Below are 21,475 nucleotides of genomic sequence, written 5' to 3'. Positions count from 1 at the left end.
AAGAGTTGTCACTTTGGATGGGCTATCACCAGCAGGAGAGTGAATTTGTGTGGGGGGGTGGAGGGTGAGAAAACCTGGATTTGTGCTGGAAATCACTTTAGATAAGCTATTACCAGCAGGACAGTGGGGTGGGAATAGGTATTGTTTCATATTCTCTGTGTATATATAAAGCCTGCTGCAGTTTCCACGATATGCATCTGAGGAAGTGAGCTGTAGCTCACGAAAGCTTATGCTCTAATAAATTGGTTAGTCTCTAAGGTGCCACAAGTACTCCTTTTCTTTTTGCGAATACAGACTAACACGGCTGTTACTCTGAAACCTGCCACCAAATAATTATTGTCTGGCCCTCCCTGTGTCAGAGACCTTCCCCCATCATCCCCCACCGCTGTGAAAGCTGAAATAAATAAAAATGCTTCAAAATAAATGTCGATATTGCCCGTTGAACAAAATAAAACCCGAATTCTGCCAGTCCTGCACTTCTGCGGGATCTGGGATGGGTTTGCATTTGATGTACGGTTTCTAAATGCATTTTGATAGGGTTTTTTTTAATTACTTCAAAAAGTGCGAAATCTCCCTCTCGATTTAAAGTCCTTATTCCTGAGACCCACGCACGATAAAGCAAAGGAGCCATTAAAAAACTCTGATCAAATTTGATTTTTAAAAATTCAATCCCCCCCCTCAACAAAAAATGGCAAAAAAAACAAAACCAACAACCCCAACACGTTTGTCTGGAAAACTTTTGCTGTCAAAAAAGGGCTTTCAATTAAAAAATGGGGGGTGGGGCGGTATTAGCCCCCGAAGAACAGACAGGCTGGACCAGGGGCCCCAACTAGCCCAAGATCCCAGCCCCGCAACCCCCCAGGAAGCCTGTTATGGGGGAAGGTGGTGCCTGCAAAGCCCCTTCCATGGGGGGGACGGGACGACCCACAGAACCCCAGGCTGGGGGAGGGGAGACTGGAGTTTTTTGGGGGGTGGCAAGAGGGAAATGGGTTCTCCCCCTGGCTCTGGCAGGGGAGTGGGGTCTAGTGGTTAGAGTGTGTGTGGGGGGGGAGCCAGGACTCCTGGGTTCTCTCCCTGCAGCTGGGGCGGGGAGTGGTGGGTTACACGTGGGGGGGGGAGTGGGGGAGCCCGGACTCCTGGGTTCTCTCCCCGCTGACCTGGGGGGGTCGAGACGGCTCCCGCTAGGACCCGGCGGCGGCGGAAGTGGGGCGGCCCCAGTGAGGTGGGGCTGGGCCGGGGGGGCCGGTTCCGTCTCCGGTGGGGGCGGCGCTTCCGGCCGGGCCTGTCCGAGCTGGGATCCAGCAGCGGCCCCCCCCCCGGACCGCAGCCCCCCGGCCCCGAGCCCGGCCCCCCCCGCCCGGAGCCGGTCCCGGGGCCCCCGAGAGGTGAGTGACCCCCCCGACCCCCCCGTGAGTGCCCCAGAGACCGCCCCTCCCCCACAGCCCCCCTCAGCCCCTCCCCCATAGACCTCCTCCCCCTCCCCCACAGGCACCCCAAACTCCTCCCCCACAGGCACGCCCAAACTCCTTTAGACACCCCCGTGTGTGCCCCAGCCCCCCCAGCCCCTCCCCCACAGGCCCCCTCAGCCCCTCCCCCCATAGACCTCCTCAGCCCCTCCCCGATAGGCCTCCTCCCCCTCCCCCACAGACACCCCCGTGTGTGCCCCAGGCACCCCCACAGCCCCTCCCTGGAGGTGAGCGATCACCCATAGATACTGGTATATCCCCTATACATGGTCCCTGCACCCCATACAGCCCCATACCCCCACCCGCACACACTTCCTTCCCCCTCAGCCCCTCCCCACCCCAGTACCCCCTTGTTACCCTTCCCCCCGCCTCAGTCCCTCATAAATCCCCCACCCTTGCGAGAAAGATAAGTGACCCCCCCATGGACCCCAACCTCTATGTACCCGTCTTCCTGGTAGCCCCCCAATGCTCCGCCCCCGCTGATAAAATAACAGCGATAAAGCACCGGGCCCTCACTGCAGCGGGCGAGGGGCCCCTGTGTAACCAGTCCCTGCGCCCCACCCCAGAGCCGCGCGAGGGGTCCCCGTATACCCAGCCCCCCTGCCCCACCCCAAGCAGATTTCACACATTTGGAGTGCACAGGGGGGAGGGGTGCCAGGTGGGGTGGGAGGCTTGACCCTGCTCTAACCCCCCACCCGCCTCCCCGCCCCCCTCCCGGCAGCGTCCCTCCCCGGAGGAGATGGAAGCGAATGCGAGCGACGAGGGCGTCCATTTCCAGAGCTACCCCTTCGACTTCCTGGAGTTCCTGAACCACCAGCGCTTCGAGCCCATGGAGGCCTACAACCAGGAGCACGCCAAGGCCGTGGCCTCGCTGCCCTGCCCCCAGCCCCCCTACGAGTACCCCCCGCCGCCCCCGGGCACCCCCCACTTCGACCGCCCCGCCCCTGCCAAGCCCAAGGACTTCAAGGCTGAAGGCCCCGCCCCCTCCGCCTCCGGCGCAGCCCAGCCCAAGAAAGCCGAACCTGGCGCCGGCCCCCCGCAGCAGTATAGCGCCGCCGCTGTGCCCGCCGCCCCGCCGCTCTTCGATGGGGCGGGGGCTTTCGGCGCCCCCCAGTGGGGCATCGTGGACCTCTCGGGGCACCAGCACCTCTTCGGGAGCCTCAAGCGGGGGGTGGGCGCGGCCCCGGCGGCCCCGGCGGCCCCGGCCGACAGCCCGGCCGGCAAAGACGACAAAAACTATTTCCGGCGGCTGAAGTACTTCATCGACCGGCGCTTCCCCTGTGGCGTGTGCCAGAAATCCTTCAAGCAGTCGTCCCACCTGGTGCAGCACATGCTGGTGCACACCGGCGAGCGGCCGTACGAGTGCTCCACCTGCGGCCGCACCTACAACCACATCTCCAGCCTCATCCGCCACCGCCGCTGCCACAAGGAGCCGCCCGAGGCCGGCCCCGCCGCCGCTGCCGCCCCCCCGCCGCCGCCGGCCGCCCCCGCCGGGGGCACCCAGCCAGCCGGGGAAGGCAGCCCCGGCCCGGCCCACCCCGATGGCCCCTTCACCTGTTCCCTGTGCTGGAAGGTCTTCAAGAAGCCAAGCCACCTGCACCAGCACCAGATCATCCACACCGGCGAGCGGCCCTTCAGCTGCTCTGTCTGCGAGAAGAGCTTCAACCGGCGTGAGAGCCTCAAGCGCCACGTCAAGACCCACTCGGCCCTGCTGCGGGTGCCCTGCGGCGTCTGCGGCAAGGAGTTCCGGGACGCCGCCTACCTGCTCAAACACCAGGCCTCCCACGCCGGCCCGCGCCCCGACTACAAGTGTGACGTCTGCGGCAAGGCCTACGCCGCGCCCCAGAGCCTATTACGCCATCGCCAGCTCCACGAAGGGGCCGCCGCCCCCCCTAAGGATGCCCCGGCCGCCGACGCGGCCCCGGCTCCCTACCAGGGGCCCTTCCTGCTCCCCAATGAGGCCCCCCACACTGAAGGGGAGGCCAAGGCGGCTTTCGGCAACGCGGCGCTGCTGGGGCCCCACCCGCTGCTTCTGGGGGCCGGCAAGAGCTTCTGCTGCGGCATCTGCGGGCGCGGCTTCGGCCGGCGGGAGACGCTGAAGCGGCACGAGCGGATCCACACGGGCGAGAAGCCGCACCAGTGCTCGGTGTGCGGCAAGCGGTTCCGGGAGTCCTTCCACCTCACCAAGCACCACGTGGTGCATACCCGGGAGCGGCCCTACAAGTGCGAGCTGTGCGGCAAGGTCTTCGGCTACCCGCAGAGCCTCACCCGCCACAAGCAGATCCACCGGCTGCAGCTGCCCTGCGCCCTGGGGCCCGCCGGCGCCCTGCCCGCCGAGGGGCTGAGCTACGGCTGCTCTGACTGCGGCGAGCGCTTCCCCGACCTCTTCCACGTCATGAGCCACAAGGAGGCCCACATGGCCGACAAGCCGTACGCCTGCGACGCCTGCGGCAAGTGCTTTGGCTTCATCGAGAACCTCATGTGGCACAAGCTGGTGCACCAGACGGCGCCCGAGCGGCTGCTGCCCGAGGGGGCCTGCGCCGAGACCGCCCCGCCTCCGGGGCCCGCCGGCTGCCTGGAGAACGGGCTGCCCGGGGAGGCGCCGGCCAGTGGCGCCGGCCTGGCCTCCCTGGTGGCCCCGTCCGAGGAGCACCCCATGATCCCCAGCGGGGAGCGCTTCACCTGCGGCATCTGCGGGCAGAGCTTCAAGCACTTCCTGGCGCTGGTGACCCACAAGTACGTGCACCTGGTGCGGCGCACGCTGGGCTGCGCCGTGTGCGGCCGCAGCTTCGCCGGCGCCTACGACCTGCTGCTCCACCGCCGCACCCACCTGCAGAAGCGCCACTTCAGCTGCTCCGTCTGCGGCAAGCGCTTCTGGGAGGCGGCCCTGCTGATGCGCCACCAGCGCTGCCATACCGAGGAGCGGCCCTACCGCTGCGCCGTCTGCGGGCGCGGCTTCCTGCGCTCCTGGTACCTCCGCCAGCACAAGGTGGTGCACACAGGCGAGCGGGCCTACAAGTGCGCCCTGTGCAACAAGCGCTTCGCCCAGTCCTCCAGCCTGGCCGAACACCAGCGCCTCCACGTGGTGGCCCGGCCCCAGCGCTGCCCGACCTGCGGCAAGACCTTCCGCTACCGCTCCAACCTGCTGGAGCACCAGCGCGTGCACCTGGGGGAGAAGGTGTACCGCTGCGACCTCTGCGGCAAGAGCTTCTTCTACCTCTCGTCCATCCTGCGGCACCAGCGGGCCCACGGCACCCGCCGCGACCTGCGCTGCACCGCCTGCCTCAAGCTCTTCAAGGACCCCAAGTACTTCAGCAAGCACGTGCAGACCCACCAGGGCGGGCAGCCCTTCAAGTGCAGCACCTGCGGCGAGGCCTTCGCCAACACCTACGGCCTGAAGAAACACCGGCACCTCCACAAGCTGGAGCGCCTGGCTGCCCTGGGCCACAAGGACCCCTGAGGCGGGAGAGATGGGGGGGGTGGGGCAGGCTGGGAGGGGAGACCCCCCCAGTGCCACGTATCCACCAGGGGTAGGAGGCAGGTGGGGGGCAGACCCCAAATGCCACATAACCACCGGGGGAGGGCGGCAGGTTGGGGGACAGATCCCTTAGTGTCATGTGTCCAGCAGGGGGGCTGGCAGGTTAGGGGGCACGTATCCACTGGGGTGGGGGGCAGGTTGGGAGCAGACCCCTTAGTGCCACGTATCCCCTGGGGTTGGGGGCAGGTTGGGGGGGGAAGACCCCTTAGTGCCACATATCCACTGGGGTACGGGGAGACCCCCTAGTGCCATGTATCCACCAGGGGTAGGAGGCAGGTTGGGGGCAGACCCTTTAGTGCCGTGTGTCCACTGGGGCAGGAGGTAGGTTGGGGGCAGACCCCTAAGTGCCACATAACCACTGGGGGAGGGTGGCAGGTTGGGGAGCAGATCCCTTAGTGTCATGTGTCCACCAGGCGGGCTGGCAGGTTAGGGGACAGACCCCTTAGTGCCACGTATCCACCAGGGGTAGGAGGCAGGTTGGGGGCAGACCCTTTAGTGCCGTGTGTCCACTGGGGCAGGAGGTAGCTTGGGGGCAGACCCCTAAGTGCTACATAACCACTGGGGTGGGGGGCAGGTTGGGGGCAGATCCCTTAGTGCCACGTATCCACCGGGGTAGGGGGCAGGTTGGGAGGAGACCCTCTGTGGTGGCCCCCCGTTTCCATGGAGGATCCTAGGACTCGGCGGCCCCCTTGGGTGACTGTGCCCAGCCCCGCTGGAGGACATCTCGGCCCCTCCCGATTTAAGGGAGCTTCCTCCACCCCCACGAACCCAGCCACGGCGCCCCCACTGATGGGCCACGGACTCCCCACCGGGCAGAGGCTGCTGGACCTGGTGCTGCCGAGGGGGCGAGACCCCCAATGCTTTCCTAGACGCGGCCCCTTCCAGCTACCCCCATGGACTGACGGGGGGAGATTGGTGGGTCTCGCCGGCTGACTGTGCCCAGTGGTGCAGACTGGGATCCTGGCGGACTGAGGTGGGTACGGTGTCCACCGAATGGACCCCCGGCCAGCGTCTGGACAGCAGCACCCAGGCAGGGCTTGACACAGATGGGAGCAAAGGCCAGGGGTGCCCTGGGCTTCTCCCTCCCCACGCAGCCGCCTGGAGCTGGGGCTGGCTGGGACCTGAAATCCCTCTAGAGGGGCCTAGGTCTGCTCTCCCTATCGCTGTCTGAAGGAGGCGCTCTCTGCAGGATCCGTCGCTCACGCTGTGGGAACTCCGGCCACCCACATGCTGCTCCCTGGGGCTGGAGACTAATGCTGGGGGGCTGCTTTACCGCCGACTGGTGACCCCCCCAGCTCCCCGTTAACAGGGTGGACGCAGGCCAGGCCCCAAGATGGACCAAGGAGCTGTGCCACGATTTGCTGGCAAAGCCCCCAGGTGGCTCTGCAGTGCCCAGCACAGCTGGATGGGCCCTTGGGTGTCCTGGCCCCAGTGTGGAGGTGGTAATGAGGGTGAGGGGGGGAGCTGGCTGTGCAGTGGGGCTGCCTTCCCCTGAGTGGGGCCAGCCCTGGGGCTCAGACCACCGCGGGGGCGGGGTGTCTGCCACAGCGAACTCTCCAAGGGTCAGACAGGTCCTAGTGGCTGGATCTGGGGGTTAACCCAGCTGATCGTCAGTGCATGGCCCAGGGCGGGTCTGTTCTAACCTGAACTAGCCAAGTGGAGCAGCCCCATGTGGGCGGGAAGCTCAGAGCCACGGCCGGACGCCAGGAGCTGCAACAAATATCCCCAGTTCTGGCTAGCTGGCTACCCACCCTTCCCTCCCTCCCTCCATCCCCATCCATCCCTCTTTCCCTCGCTCCATCCATCCATACCTCCATCCCCATCCATCCATCTGTCCCTCGCTCCATCCACCTCCCTCCCCATACCCATCCATCCCTCTGTCCCTCACTCCATCACCATCCATCCATCCCTCTTTCCCTCGCTCCATCCCTCCCTCCCTCCATCCCCATCCATCCATCCCTCCTTCCCTCCCTCTCTCCATCCCCATCCATCCATCCCTCCCTCCATCCATCCACCTCCACCCATCTGTCCCTCCATCCATCCACCTCCTTCCCCATACCCATCCCTCCCTCTGTCCCTCACTCCATCACCATCCATCCATCCCTCTTTCCCTCGCTCCATCCTTCCCTCCCTCCATCCCCATCCATCCCTCCCTCCCCACCCATCCATCCCTCCTTCCCTCCCTCTCTCCATCCCCATCCATCCATCCCTCCCTCCATCCATCCACCTCCACCCATCTGTCCCTCCATCCATCCACCTCCTTCCCCATACCCATCCCTCCCTCTGTCCCTCACTCCATCACCATCCATCCATCCCTCTTTCCCTCGCTCCATCCCTCCCTCTCTCCATCCCCATCCATCCCTCCCTCCCCACCCATCCATCCCTCCTTCCCTCCCTCTCTCCATCCCCATCCATCCATCCCTCCCTCCATCCATCCACCTCCACCCATCTGTCCCTCCATCCATCCACCTCCTTCCCCATACCCATCCATCCTTCTTTCCCTCGCTCCATCCCTCCCTCTCTCCATCCCCATCCATCCCTCCCTCCCCACCCATCCATCCCTCCTTCCCTCCCTCTCTCCATCCCCATCCATCCATCCCTCCCTCCATCCATCCACCTCCACCCATCTGTCCCTCCATCCATCCACCTCCTTCCCCATACCCATCCCTCCCTCTGTCCCTCACTCCATCACCATCCATCCATCCCTCTTTCCCTCGCTCCATCCCTCCCTCTCTCCATCCCCATCCATCCCTCCCTCCCCACCCATCCATCCCTCCTTCCCTCCCTCTCTCCATCCCCATCCATCCATCCCTCCCTCCATCCATCCACCTCCACCCATCTGTCCCTCCATCCATCCACCTCCTTCCCCATACCCATCCCTCCCTCTGTCCCTCACTCCATCACCATCCATCCATCCCTCTTTCCCTCGCTCCATCCCTCCCTCTCTCCATCCCCATCCATCCCTCCCTCCCCACCCATCCATCCCTCCTTCCCTCCCTCTCTCCATCCCCATCCATCCATCCCTCCCTCCATCCATCCACCTCCACCCATCTGTCCCTCCATCCCTCCCTCTGTCCCTTGCTCCCTCCATAGCTCCATCCCACCCATCCTCCCTCTGTCTCTGTGGTTTTCTCCCTGGGGCTCCACGGACCATGGCTAGGATTTCCAAAAGGCTCCGCACCTCCAGTCAAAATGTTTAGGGGTCCACAAATGAAGCTGGTCGAGTGTATCCCTCTAACACCCCACTCACTGCTCTTTGTGTCTCTCCCCGTACACACTCCTCTATCTATCTGACTCCTGGGTTCTCGCCCTGGCTCTGGCAGGGGAGTGGGGTCTAGTGGTTGGGGGGGGACTGGGAGTAGGGACTCCTGGGTTCTATCTTGGCTCTGGGTAGGGAGTGGGGGCAGTGGGAGTCAGGCCTGGCCCAGCGGTGGTGCGGAAGGGCACCCCCAGCTCCTTTGCAGCTCCTTCAATCTCCCCGACACCTCTCCGGGCAGAGGCAGCGAACCACCAAGCAGGGCAAACACCCACGGCGGCAGCTGCATCCTGGGAAAAGGGGGGGTCGCGGGGGTCCCTGTGCTTTGGGCCACGGGCCAGGACTCCAGGCAAACCAGGGGATGGCTCCTAACAGAGATTGGCCATGCCCAGCCCCGCCGACTCCTCCCCTCCCGTTTTATTTTATAACCCCACAGCTCTATAAATAAATATAAATATATAGATATATAATTTTCTAACCCCTGAGAGGCAGAGCCGGGGCTGAGCCACTGTGGTCACACCTGGTGCTGCCCTCCTCCCTCCCCCCCGCAATGGAATGACTTAAAAATACGTCTCCATCTCTCTCCCCCATCAGCACAAATTCACCCCTCCCCCAGGCTGGCTGAGACCTTGGGGCTGCTCGCTCAGGGCTGGCTGGGCCCCGGTTGGGAGGGGAGGGGTGTGTCTGTGTCTGTCAAATTCAACCCCTGTTCCCTGCTGTTGATGTGTAACTTCCCTGGTGTTGTACAGATGAAACTGATATTAAAAACCGTGGATGCGTATTTATTAGGTGTATTATGGTAGCTCTAAGTTCCCAGCCATGGCCTGGGAGCTCCCTGCGCTAGGCGCTGTACATTAAGTGTATTTCAGTAGTTCTAGGCACCCAGCCATGGCCCAGGAGTCCCCTGCGCTAGGTGCTGTACATTATTAGGTGTATTACGGTAGCTCTGGGCACCCAGCCGTGGCCCAGGAGCTGGACAAACCCAAACGAAGAGAAGGTTCTTGCCCCGAAGAACCGACAGTCTCAATATAAGATGAGACTCCAGCTGGAGACAGACAGGCGGCTGGGGGAGCAGAAGGGAACAATGGGCCAATATTTTTGTCCCCCCTCGATGCCCCCTTGTGGCCTGAGTGGCACTGCAGGCACCATGCCTCAGTTTCCCTCTGTCTTCCCAGAACATTTCACCCCCAACTAGTCTTTAAAACACCTCTCCCCCTCCGGGGAGGGGGGGGGTCTAATTCGTTCTGGTTCATCTATGCCCCTGTTACATTCAGGGGTGCACAGCTCTCCTTGGGGGGCCATGTGGTCCCACTCCATACCTCCCCAGCTTGTGGGCTCACCCCCAAGGTTCAGGAGCCCACAGCCCTCCTTCCTGCGGGGGCAGTGTCCCGGCTCAGATCTTCCTGCAGGAGCTGTCAGTGAGTGGAGACACCCCGCTTTGAGCCTAGGACCCTCCCTGGGTAGGTCTGAGATCCCCAAGGCCCTGCCTTGGCAGGCTAAGAGCGGAGGCCACCTGTCCCTGCCTGATCGACAAGGCTTCTGGACCAGGTCCTGCAAGGCTCTGATGCTCCCCTTGCCGGATACTGACTGTCCTGGTTTCCTATCACCCAGGTGCCGGATTTGGTGACCCTGGGCTGGGGTAGCTGATCCCCCGCGCCAAGCCCCATTATTGGTGGCGCGCTCAGTGTCCCTGCTGCCCGGAGAGGCTTGAGGAGGCAGCTTTGGGGCTGGTCGTGGCGGGGCACCGTGCAGTCTGCCCTGAATAGGCCGGGCCTGGTACGACAAGGCTGGGGAAGGTCGGACAGGTGGCAAAGGGCTGAATTTGCAGCAAGGGGGCGTGAGGTTGGATACTTGGGAACTTTCCGGCTCTGGGGGCAGCTTGGCTCCGGAACAGGCTCCAGGGGGGTCCCCGTCACCGGAGGGGTCAGGCGAGCCCCTGTCCGGGGTGGGCTGGGTGCACTTGGGCCTGCCTCTGTGCAGGGTGTGGGAGGGGTGCGATGGCTTCTCGAGGCTCACGCCAAGTGGGGAGACGCAGCAGATGGGCAGGCCCCATCCCACCAAGAGAGGGAGCCAGCAGTGAAGGGGCTGCAAGCGGATTGCAGGGGAGGACTGGCTTCCTGCAGCATCTCTCCTGGCTCTGGGTAGGGAGCCCTGGGGACTGCGCACTGGGTTCTTGGCCACCGCATCTTGGGCGTCCCCCCATTGGAGCCCCCCTGGTGGTTGCAGGGGGCGGGGGGGCTGCTGCACTGAAGTGTTGGCTTGTCCCTGCCTCAGTGCAGGGGGCTGGCGTTGAGCGAGATCCCCTCCGGCCCGAGGTGCCTCTGATTCGGTATCAGTGCCCAGCACCTGCTCCCCAAACCCAGCTGCCAAAATGAGCCCAAAGGATCCCAGTCCCCTGGAGACCCAGCCATGCTGTGCCCCAGGCTGAGAACCGGAGGCACCCTGGGATGCCCAAGGCCCGTACCAGAGTAAGACCTGCCCCAGCCGGTGACCCTGCGTCCCGCGTAGGTGAGGGAAGGGGGCAGCCAGGAGGGAGCCAAGGGGCAGACGATGCGGTGGCAGCGATGGGCTCGGAGAACCGGCTTTGTGGCAGCCTCCTGGGGCCAGTTGCTGTCAGGGCTGGCTGGGGAGGTCGTGGCCCTCGAGGCGACAGGCGCTGGGGAGAGAGGACGGGCCACAGGGATGTCAGAGATGTCCCACAGGGAACTCAGTCTATGCAGCCCGGCTGGGAGGCTCCAGAGAGGGGCCCGAGCCGCAGGTTAAGGGTCCCGGGACAGGGAGGCTGGGGGTGCTGGTCGCAAGGATGGCAACAGAAGCTTGCAGGAGAGCTTGGGGGAAGACAGGTGAGCTGGGGCTGGGGAACATGGAAATCACAGCAAGGGCCTGTCTACCCTGGTATCCCAGCTTCCAACGGGCATTGGAGGAAGCTGCAAGGGACCCTGTGGTTCTGGCCCGACGGGCCCCATGCTCTGGGTAGGGATCAGGGGGCTGGAGGGTTACAGCAGTGGGGCTGGGAGCCAGGACTCCTGGGTTCTATCCCTGGCCCTGGGAGGGGAGTGGGGTCTAGTGGTGGGACCTGAGGTGGGGAGGAGCCTGGGAGGCCGGACTCCTAGGTTCCCTTCCCCGTCTCCCTGTGAGGCCAGTCCCCTCCCCTGGAGCAGTGCAGAACACTCCTGTGCCCACGCCAGGTTTCTGAGCTCTGCCCCGAGGCCTTGGTTGCCCCTTGTGGTTGCACGAACTGCAGCGTGGCCCTTGGGTCCTGGAGAGAGGGGCAGCCGTCGCCCCCGGCACTCTGCGGGTGACATGGGCCTGGTCCTGTGCCCTGAGCACCGACCACTGGCATTGTGGGGATCAGCAGCCCCCCACCGCCAGGGGCCTCCAATGGGGGGCCCCCCAGAGTGGGGTGGCCAAGAGCAGAGCGCGGCCCCCGTGGCTCAGGCTACGCGGAGCTCTGTGAGGATCCGGCTCCTCTCGGGCTCCCAAAGGCTCGGGGGGGCCCGGGATGCTGCAGGAAGCCAGGCCTTTCTCCCCGCCCCCCCGTCCACTCGCAGCCCTTCACCACTCCCAAGTGTTGGCATCATCGGTGGGCCCAGACGCAGGCCCCCCCGTGGCTTGAGCCGGGCAATGTGGAGCTGGACGGGGCCTCGAGGGGGCATCACACCCACCCCCCGCACTGGGGCAGGGCCAAGTGCACCCATCCCAGACAGAGGCTCGCCTGACCCGTCTAAACCCCTCTGGTGATGGGGACCCCCAGCTCCCCTGGAGCCTGTTCTGGAGCAGAGCCGCCCCCAGAGCTGGACAGTTCCCAAGTATCCAACCTCATGCCCCCTTGCTGTGGATTCAGCCCTTCGCTGCCTGTCCGAGCTTCGTGGAGAACCATCCGTGCCCGGCCTCCTCGCCGGCTGGTCTCAGGGCCCCGCTCGGGCCTCTCAAGACAAAACCTGCCCAGTGGTTTTAACCTTACCAGGTTTCTAACCCTTCGATCGTTTCGGTCACTCGCCTCTGGCCTCTCTCCAGTTTGGCCTCGTCCTTCCCAAAGGGCGGTGCCCAGAACTGGACCCGGGACTCCCTGTCGAGCGCAGTGGGACAGGGACCCCCGTGTCTGACCTACGGTGCTGCTGTTAACCCAGCCTTGACTGAGAGCAGCCTTTTCAGCAGCCGCATCGTGTGACCCACTCTGCCCCCTGGCTCCTTCCCAGCCGGGCGCCCCCAGCCAGCTAGTCCCCAGTGCGGAGCTGGGTGTCAGCTTTTGCCTTCCCAAGTGATGCACTTTGTGCTGGGCTCTATTCAATTTCAGCTGGTCGATTTCAGATCTTTTCTCTCCTTTGTCAGGCATGGCTCCAGGTTCCAGGCCCCCCCAGCGCGGAGCAGGGACGACCCCCCTGCAGCAGGACTGTATCGGGTGGGGTCCACAAATCACCGGCACGTGGGACCTGCCATGACTATGGTCTGCTGGATTCAAAGCTGGATGGGGCAGGCAAATTTCATCCAGAGATTCCCCAACCTGAGCCCACTGAGAGCAAAGCAGGTGATCACGCCCATCCTTGCTCTCCTTAACATTTTAGTTCACGGAGGCAACAGGCAAATAACAGGTGAGACACCAAGCTGCCACCCACGCCCAAGGCACCGGCAAGGAATTGATTAGATGAGAGATGCCCAGATGATGCCAGCAGATGACACGCACCCCCATGTTGCAGAGGAAGGCGGACCCTCCCCCCAAAAGTGTTCCTTCCTCGCCCCCAAACCTAGCCATCAGCTGAGTGCTTTGTAGCCACAGCCCTGCACCCACCCGAACCCAGCGAGTCTGGCTCAGTGAGCTCGCGGTGCCAGGCCCAGCTCTGGGAGCTTGGAGGTTTAGGAGACTCAGGACACCTCGGACGCTCCAGGGCCCATGGCCCATTTGGCGGCGTGTTGCTCCCCCCCACCCCCCACCCCCCCGTTAGGTGCAATGAGCCTCTTCCGGCCAGCAAACCACTGCTCCAAAGGCAGCTGCTACCCTCCCCCTCAACCCCCGATGTCTTTCCCTTGCGCTGCAGGCCACTCCCCCGGCGAGCAGAAACAGCCGCGGCGTCTGATCTGCTATCGGGATTTAATAGAAGGGCGGGAAATGAGTTTACCCGGCTCCAGAGATGCGGGAGGGATGGATCCATGGGGCTGAAACTACCCAAGGTGCCTGCTACAAGCAGAGAGATCCCCCCCACTGCCAGCGAATTCAGCCCCTGCCTGCCCACAGCCACCAGTAACTCCCCCAGCAGCTTCGGCCTTCCACGGCCCGAGGGGACACCCCATTGATTCCAGGCCCATGCGCTGCAACGGGACAAGGCGCGGGGCACGTGGCTGTCGGGCTTTGCAGAACCGGGGAGGGACTTCATGGTGGCATGAACAGCTGGTGACATGGGTGACAAACACGACACTGAGTTCTGCTAAGCCTGGTGTCTCCCCAAGGGAGCGGGAGATGGTGCCTTCAGAAACTCCCAGCCCAGATGTAGGCGCCACTCGGGTCCTCCCAGGCCAGAGAATTTCCACTCTGAGCTCCCTGCAGCCAGCCCTTATCTGATCGTCGAGGCCAAGCTTTTAGAAAAATGCCCCATCTTGATTTAACGCCTCCTTCTGGTGGAGATGCCACCCTCTCCTCTGATGAGCTGCTGCCATGCTTAATTCCCCCGCCCTGTGAAAAATGTGCCCCTTATTTCTAAGCCTGAATTTCTCTGGCTTCAGCCCTGCTGAACCAGGTCCCTCTGTTGTAGAAATCTCGCCCCTGTGTACGTTCTTCCATGGTGGTTCTAAGGAGGAGCAGAAAGCTGGGAAACCCAGCACCGGAGGAAGGGAAGCATGGGGGCACTTGGGCAGATCCTTTAAAACTCTTAGGCCCAAATTTTCAAAAGTGGGAGGCTCCTAGAACCCGAATGAGGCTCTCAAGATCCAGTTTATAGGCAGGGTCAATCCGAATGGCGAGGGAGCCGAGCCGCGTCATTGGACTTGTGGAGCATTGAGAAAACTCAAGCCCTAGCGGCTGAATTAAGGATTTGGGCCCAGAGCCGCCAAGGTATTTCAACTGCTCTCACCCCCTGGCCTCACTTTATGTGTGATCCAGTTTTGAGAGCTGGCCAAAATGTGGCAAGTAGTTTAAAGCTTGGCTGATGATTTTTTTCTTTCTTTTTTTTGTGGTGGGGGAGTGTGTGTGGAAGAAAACCACAGCCATGCACAATGTTCCCCATCCGCGTCCACTGAAACAAAGGGACATTGGTGAGAATTTTTCACCGGCAGGTCAAACGTTTTCCACACGTCACACTTTTTTGTGATTTCCCCCCCAACCCCGGCCCCCTTTTTCTTGGGGAGGTTCTCATAGATTTCAAGGCCAGAACTGACATCTGTGATCAGCGTATCTGACCTCCCCACCCCCGTATAGCCCCAGGCCAGAGACCTGCCCCGAAAGAATCCCTAGAGCAGATCTGTTAGAAAACCAGCCAACCTTGATTTAATAATTGTCGGTGATGGAGAATCCACCATGACCCTCGGGAAATTGTTCTGATGGTTAATTACACTCACCATTAAAAATGTACACCTTATTTTCCAGTCTGAATTTGTTTAGCTTTAGCTTCCAGGCATTGGACAACGTTAGACATTCCTCTGCTAGACTGAAGAGCTGGTATTATATATTTGTTCCCCAGGGAGGTCCTGATAGCCGGGGAACAAGCCACCCTGGACCTTCTCTCTGTGAAGCTAACGATATCGAGCTCCTGGAGTCTCTCCCTCTCAGGCGGGTTTTCTCACCCTTTAGACATTCTCCTGGCTCTTTTCTGACCCCTCCCCGACTGATCACCGTCCTTCCTGAATGATGGGCACCAGAACGGGAGACGGGATCCCAGCAGCGGTCGCCGCAGGCCCAGCTCCAGGGCTAAAATAACCTGGCTGCGCTTACTCGAGATTCCTCCGTTTTCACATCCCATGATTGCATTAGGTCTTTTGGCCCCAGTGTGGCATTGGGAGCTCCTGTTCTGCTGATTATCCACCCTCCACCCCCAAATCGTTGTCAGAGTATCTGCTCCCCAGGAGAGGGTCCCCCAGCCCGTATGCACGGCCGACATCTCCGTTCCCAGCTGGATACATTGGCAGTTAGCCCTATTACAACGCAGCTTGTTTGCTTGCGCCCAGTTTACCAAGCGATCCAGATCGGTGACCTGGATCAGTGACATGGCCTCTTCGGTACTCGCCACTCCTGCCATTTTTGGGTCACCTGCAAACTTGCTGGACGATGATTTTAGGTTTTCTCCCAGGCCGTTGACAGAAACGGTAAATAACGTTGGGCCGAGAACGGGTCCTAGAGGGACCCCACTGGAAATGCACCCACTCGATGATGCTTCCCCAATGACTGTTACCTTTGGAGCTCTATCAGTTAGCCAGTTTTTAAGCCATTTATTGTGGGCCTCATTCATTAGGCATCGTTCTAGTTTCTTAATCAAAATTTCATGAGGTACCAAGTCAAAATATTATATTGACACTATGACCTTTATCAACCAAGCTTGTAATCTCCGGAGAATCGGGGGAAAATTGATTTGTTTTGCGGGTTATCTTCCACCTTGTGGAGGGGAAATGTCCTCACAATGTTTTATATTGGGTGGGGGACATTCCGGTTACTTCTGAGGTTTTGGGCTGGAAAAAATTCATACCACAAAGGTGAAAAACACTGTGATGAGAACTGGGTGGGTGAGCATTTCCCCCGACAGTGGTCCATAGCATCCCACAGCAGGACATACATGTGTGTGTGCGGGGGGAGATCTCTGTCAGCCAAGGATTTGGCTGAGGCATTGTCACTCTCAGCCCAGCGCCCATTGTCCGGCCAGGCCACGGCCTCCCCGACTGCGCCCACATGCCAATGACTGCTGCCCAGCCTGGGCTCCATCCGCATTCAGTCCAGTGGCGGGTGCATGGGCCGGACACGGGCCCCACCCCGCACTCACCCCAGCGGCGGGTGCATGGCCCGGAGGTGCCGGACCACCCACCGGTGCTCCCGGAAGCTCTTTCCGCACAAGGCGCAGCGGTGGGGGCGCTCCCCCGAGTGCCCCCGCCGGTGCTTGGCAAAGTTGGAGGCGTTGTTGAAGCTCTTGGGGCAGACGGGGCTGCGGTGGGGGCGCTCGCCCGTGTGGATGCGCAGGTGGGTGGCCAGGGCCGAGGACCGGATGAAGCGTTTGCCACAGACCCCGCAGGCGAAGGGGCGCTCGCCCGTGGGCACCCGCAGGTGCTCCTTCAGGTCGGTGGCCCGCTTGAACTGCTTGGAGCACACAAAGCAGATGTACTGCCGGGCATCAGGCGGGGGAGCGGGCAGCCTGCCATGTGGGGAATGGGCCCTGGGGCTTGGGCACCAGGGAGGGGCATGGACTGGCTTGCCCTGTCCAGGAGCAGCAGGGCTTAGAGGCCAGGGAGGGGCGTGGACTGGCACACCCAGCTCATGGGCATCAGGGCTCGGGCACAGTTGGGGTGCCCGGTCCAGCTTCTCCAGCAAGAAGCAGCGAGCACGACCACCCTCCTCTTCCTCAGCCACTCCCCCCCTGTCGTCAGCTTCCCCGCAGCCTGAGTCGCCAGGGGACAGCCAGGCACCCGTGCCAGGGACAGAGGAGCCCTGCTCTAGGTCTCGCTCCACTGCCAGATGCCGCCATGCCCCAGGGCACCGGCTTTCTGCCAGCCTCACTGCCGGCAGGGATGGGCAGGCACCGTTAGCCGGGAAGTCAGGCCCAGGGCCCCCGGCAGAGGACCCGAGGGGCACCCAAGTTAGCACCGGCCCCTTGGCATCACCGCCACCATCTGGCAGCAGGTCCTTGGCGCACCCACCAGTGTCCCACTGGCTCGGACGGGTCGGGGGGGAGCCGGTTTCACTGCCCGGGGGCTGGGCGTGGATGCGCAGGTGGCCGGTCAGCGCCGAGGACTGGGTGAAGCGCTTGCCGATCACCCGGCAGCGGTAGGGGCGCTCGCCCGTGGGCACCCGCTCGTGGTCCCGCCGGTCCGAGGCACGCTTGAAACGCTCGGGGCAGAACGAGCAGGCATAGGGCTTAGCCAGGGGGCTGGCGCCCTGCCCGGTGCCCGGGCGTGACCGCGGGGGCGCGGCCAGCAGGGAGGGCTGGGCAGGGAGCGGGTGCGGCCCCGGGCGAGTGCAGGCCAGCGGCTCCGAGACGTATGGCTTGCCCATGCCCAGCAGGCACCCGGCTCCTTTCTCCTCCTCTTCCTTCTTCACCCTCACCACCCGGATCTCCCCCACCAGCCTGCGCTGCCCCTCATGGTGGCTGGGGTCTCTGGGCTGCCCCCCAACCCCTGCTGGAAAGAGGGAAAGGAAGGGTGTAAATACAAGGGAGAGACAAACAGGGATGGGAATAGAACCCAGGAGTCCGGGCTCCCAGCCCCCCCCCGCTCTAACCACTGGCCCCACTCCCCTCCCAGAGCCAGGGAGAGAACCCAGGAGTCCTGGCTCCCAGCCCTTCATGTGAACCTGTGGGATGTTTGGGGGAACTGGCATGGGGGAGGGGCTGGGCCCCCACCCCCGGGGGTCCCCAGGAGCAGACGGCCGTCGCAGCGGGGCAGACCCCCCCCCGCCCCCGCAGCCCGGTCTCGGCGCTGGGTCCCACACGGAGCAGGGGGCTCCTGGTGGGGAAGGGCCCCCCCAACTGGGGTATCCCCGGCCCATTTAACCCCCGAGAGGCCGGGGAGGTCCCCAGCCCCATGCACTTCCCCCCCTTTGTCCCCTCACCTGGCCCGGCTCAGCACCGCCCCTCGCACTCCCCCTAGCCACGGGCCGTCCCGCCCCTTTAAGAGCCCAAATCCCGGGATTTAAAGGGGAGCGCAGCGGAGATTTTCGTGTCTGGCCTTTCCTGTCTGCGGTCAAAAAAACAAACCTGCCTTGTTTTTCTTTAAAGCGACGAGGCGGGGGTCCCCCCAGCACCCGCCCCCCCGGGCTTTCCCTGACCGGGAAGGAACAGATACGCCCTCCCCCTCCCGTTGGGCTGTGAAGGGCGAACCCAGGTGTCGTGACCCCCTCCCAGCCCCCCCCCCGCTCTAACCACTAGTCCCCATTCCCCTCCCAGAGCCTGAGAGAGAACCCAGGTGTCCTGGCTCCAAGCACCATCCTGCTCTAACCACTAGCCCCCACTCCCCTCCCAGAGCCTGAGAGAGAACCCAGGTGTCCTGGCTCCAAGCCCCTTGCTCTAACCACTGGACTCCACTCCTCTCCCACAGTTGGGGAGAGAACCCAGGAGTCCTGGCTCCAAGCCCCCCTGTTCTAACCCCCACAGATCTTAGGGGGGGTCTATGGGAGAACCGACATCCAAACCCAGCTCAGCTCTGCACCTCTAAGGCCAGCCCATGAGCCAGGCTGGTTCTCTGGCCCCCTCTAGTGGCTGGCGCACACACAGGGCATGTCTACACTGCACACTCAGCCTGGCTCCGACTCACATTTGAGCTGCAGCCCCCAGACAAATCAGCCCGACTCGGGTCAGCCCGCACTCAGGCCCTGGCTCCTAGGGCCCTGCTAGGGGGCCGGGGCAGAGCCCGCGTTCTGATGAGCCGCTGGTCCAAACCCTCTCTTCTGCAGTGTGGACACGTTAGCCTGGCTGAGAGCCACACCCAGCAGCTGTAAACTCAGGTTTCCAACTCAGTGTGGACATGCAGGCACGGGCTTGGCCACACCGAGTCCCAAAGACCTGGGTTCACAGAGCCGTGTAGATGCACCTTAACTGGCCCACACCCTCGATGGACGTTTGAGAGGCCAGCCACCCTACCAAATAACAAAACCCACGATTTCTGGCAGGAATTTTTGAAAACCTGTCTTCTTTTTATCAAAAGCCCCTGCTAAAATGTTTGAGGGGGCTGCCCCCCCAAAAAAACAAAACAACCAACATGCACCTGAAAAAATGGCCAGTGCTAAAGGAATTGGCGGCTGTGATTGCAAAGCCATTGGCCATTATCTTTGAAAACTCGTGGCGAATGGGGGAAGTCCCAGATGACTGGAAAAAGGCTAATGTAGTGCCAATCTTTAAAAAAGGGAAGAAGGAGGATCCTGGGAACTACAGGCCAGTCAGCCTCACCTCAGTCCCTGGAAAAATCATGGAGCAGGTCCTCAAGGAATCAATCCTGAAGCACTTACATGAGAGGAAAGTGATCAGGAACAGTCAGCATGGATTCACCAAGGGAAGGTCATGCCTGACTAATCTAATCGCCTTCTATGATGAGATTACTGGTTCTGTGGATGAAGGGAAAGCAGTGGATGTATTGTTTCTTGACTTTAGCAAAGTTTTTAACACTGTCTCCCACAGTATTCTTGTCAGCAAGTTAAAGAAGTATGGGCTGGATGAATGCACTATAAGGTGGGTAGAAAGTTGGCTAGATTGTCGGGCTCAACGGGTAGTGATCAATGGCTCCATGTCTAGTTGGCAGCCGGTGTCAAGTGGAGTGCCCCAGGGGTCAGTCCTGGGGCTGGTTTTGTTCAATATCTTCATAAATGATCTGGAGGATGGTGTGGATTGCACTCTCAGCAAATTTGCGGATGATACTAAACTGGGAGGAGTGGTAGATACGCTGGAGGGCAGGGATAGGATACAGAGGGACCTAGACAAATTGGAGGGATTGGGCCAAAAGAAATCTGATGAGGTTCAATAAGGATAAGTGCAGGGTCCTGCACTTAGGACGGAAGAACCCAATGCACAGCTACAGACTAGGGACCGAATGGCTAGGCAGCAGTTCTGCGGAGAAGGACCTAGGGGTGACAGTGGACAAGAAGCTGGATATGAGTCAGCAGTGTGCCTTTGTTGCCAAGAAGACCAATGGCATTTTTGGATGTATAAGTAGGGGCATAGCAAGCAGATCAAGGGACGTGATTGTCCCCCTGTATTCGACATTGGTGAGGCCTCATCTGGAGTACTGTGTCCAGTTTTGGGCCCCACACTTCAAGAAGGATGTGGATAAATTGGAGAGAGTCCAGCGAAGGGCAACAAAAATGATTAGGGGTCTGGAACACATGACTTATAAGGAGAGGCTGAGGGAACTGGGATTGTTTAGTCTGCGGAAGAGAAGAATGAGGGGGGATTTGATAGCTGCTTTCAACTACCTGAGAGGTGGTTCCAGAGAGGATGGTTCTAGACTATTCTCAGGGGTAGAAGAGGACAGGACAAGGAGAATGGTCTCAAGTTGCAGTGGGGGAGGTTTAGGTTGGATATTAGGAAAAACTTTTTCACTAGGAGGGTGGTGAAACACTGGAATGCGTTACCTAGGAAGGTGGTAGAATCTCCTTCCTTAGAAGTTTTTAAGGTCAGGCTTGACAAAGCCCTGGCTGGGATGATTTAATTGGGGATTGGTCCTGCTTTGAGCAGAGGGTTGGACTGGATGACCTCCTGAGGTCCCTTCCGACCCTGATATTCTATGATTCTATGATTCAGTCTTTGAAAACCATCTTTCATGCAAATGACCGGACCTGGGTTAGAAAAAATTCTGGTGCAAAAATTCTGGTTGTCAAAATGTTTGGGTCTTGAAAACTGACCGGGCAAACAATTCGTTTGTGGCCCCAAGTTTCTCCTTTCGAATATTTTTGTTGCTCGGGGAAAGTCCCTGGGGTTGAAAACTATTTTTAAGAAGACGGTTGGTGAGAACATGCTGGTTTTTCAGCAAAAGTTTTCTTGCTGTCGGGAAACCACTTGGAATCTCCTTCCTCAGAAGTCTTTAAGGCCCTGCTTGACAACGCCCTGGCTAGAATGATTTAGTTGGGGTTGGTCCTGCTTGGAGCAGGGGCTTGGGTGAACACCTCCTGAGGCCCCTTCCAGCCCTGATCTTCTGTGATTTTTAGTAAAATGGCAGTAAAAAAAAAGTGGAATAAAACATTGGGGAAAATGTGTGTTTCTGGTAAAATAAAGGGCACCTATCTTTTCATTTCAAAACCTGGTTTCTCCAAACCTATTTTCAGTTTGGAAAATGTATTTTCTGATCAAAAGTTTGGGGATTTTAACCATGATTTTCAGTTGACACAAACTGGGGTTTCCAAATGCAGCTTCAGTCACAGAAATTGTTTTTTAAACCACATTATCCGGCCAAACTTCTAATGAAAACCTGAATATTTTCACCCCCGAAATGTCAGTTTTCTTGGTCAAAACTCTCGGTTAAAAAAAAAGGATTTTGCCGGAAAATAACTTGGGTGAGAAATGGGTGGTAAAGATCCACTTGGGACCCAAAGCTGTATCT

At 60.8% G+C, this 21,475-nt stretch overlaps 1 protein-coding gene and 1 pseudogene across 2 annotated transcripts in view; both read right to left on the bottom strand.

Moving 5' to 3' along the window:
* The window catches only part of LOC311511978 (leukocyte immunoglobulin-like receptor subfamily A member 2), an 873,498-nt pseudogene that overhangs the window by 431,184 nt on the left and 420,839 nt on the right, over positions 1–21,475 (bottom strand). The window lies entirely within an intron of this gene.
* LOC311511999 (uncharacterized protein) lies at positions 15,692–18,007 on the bottom strand. The gene is made up of 2 exons (XM_084612970.1): positions 18,000–18,007; positions 15,692–17,569 (listed from the first exon to the last, which is right to left on the bottom strand). The coding sequence occupies exon 2, from the start codon at positions 17,442–17,444 to the stop codon at positions 16,218–16,220; it is 1,227 nt and encodes a 408-aa protein (XP_084469096.1). The 5' UTR covers positions 17,445–17,569; positions 18,000–18,007; the 3' UTR covers positions 15,692–16,217.

This window comes from Lepidochelys olivacea (genome assembly GCF_965140295.1).
Source record: "Lepidochelys olivacea isolate rLepOli2 genome assembly, chromosome: 23".
Classification (NCBI taxonomy): Eukaryota; Metazoa; Chordata; order Testudines; family Cheloniidae; genus Lepidochelys; species Lepidochelys olivacea.
This window is presented reverse-complemented; position numbering and strand designations above follow the sequence as displayed.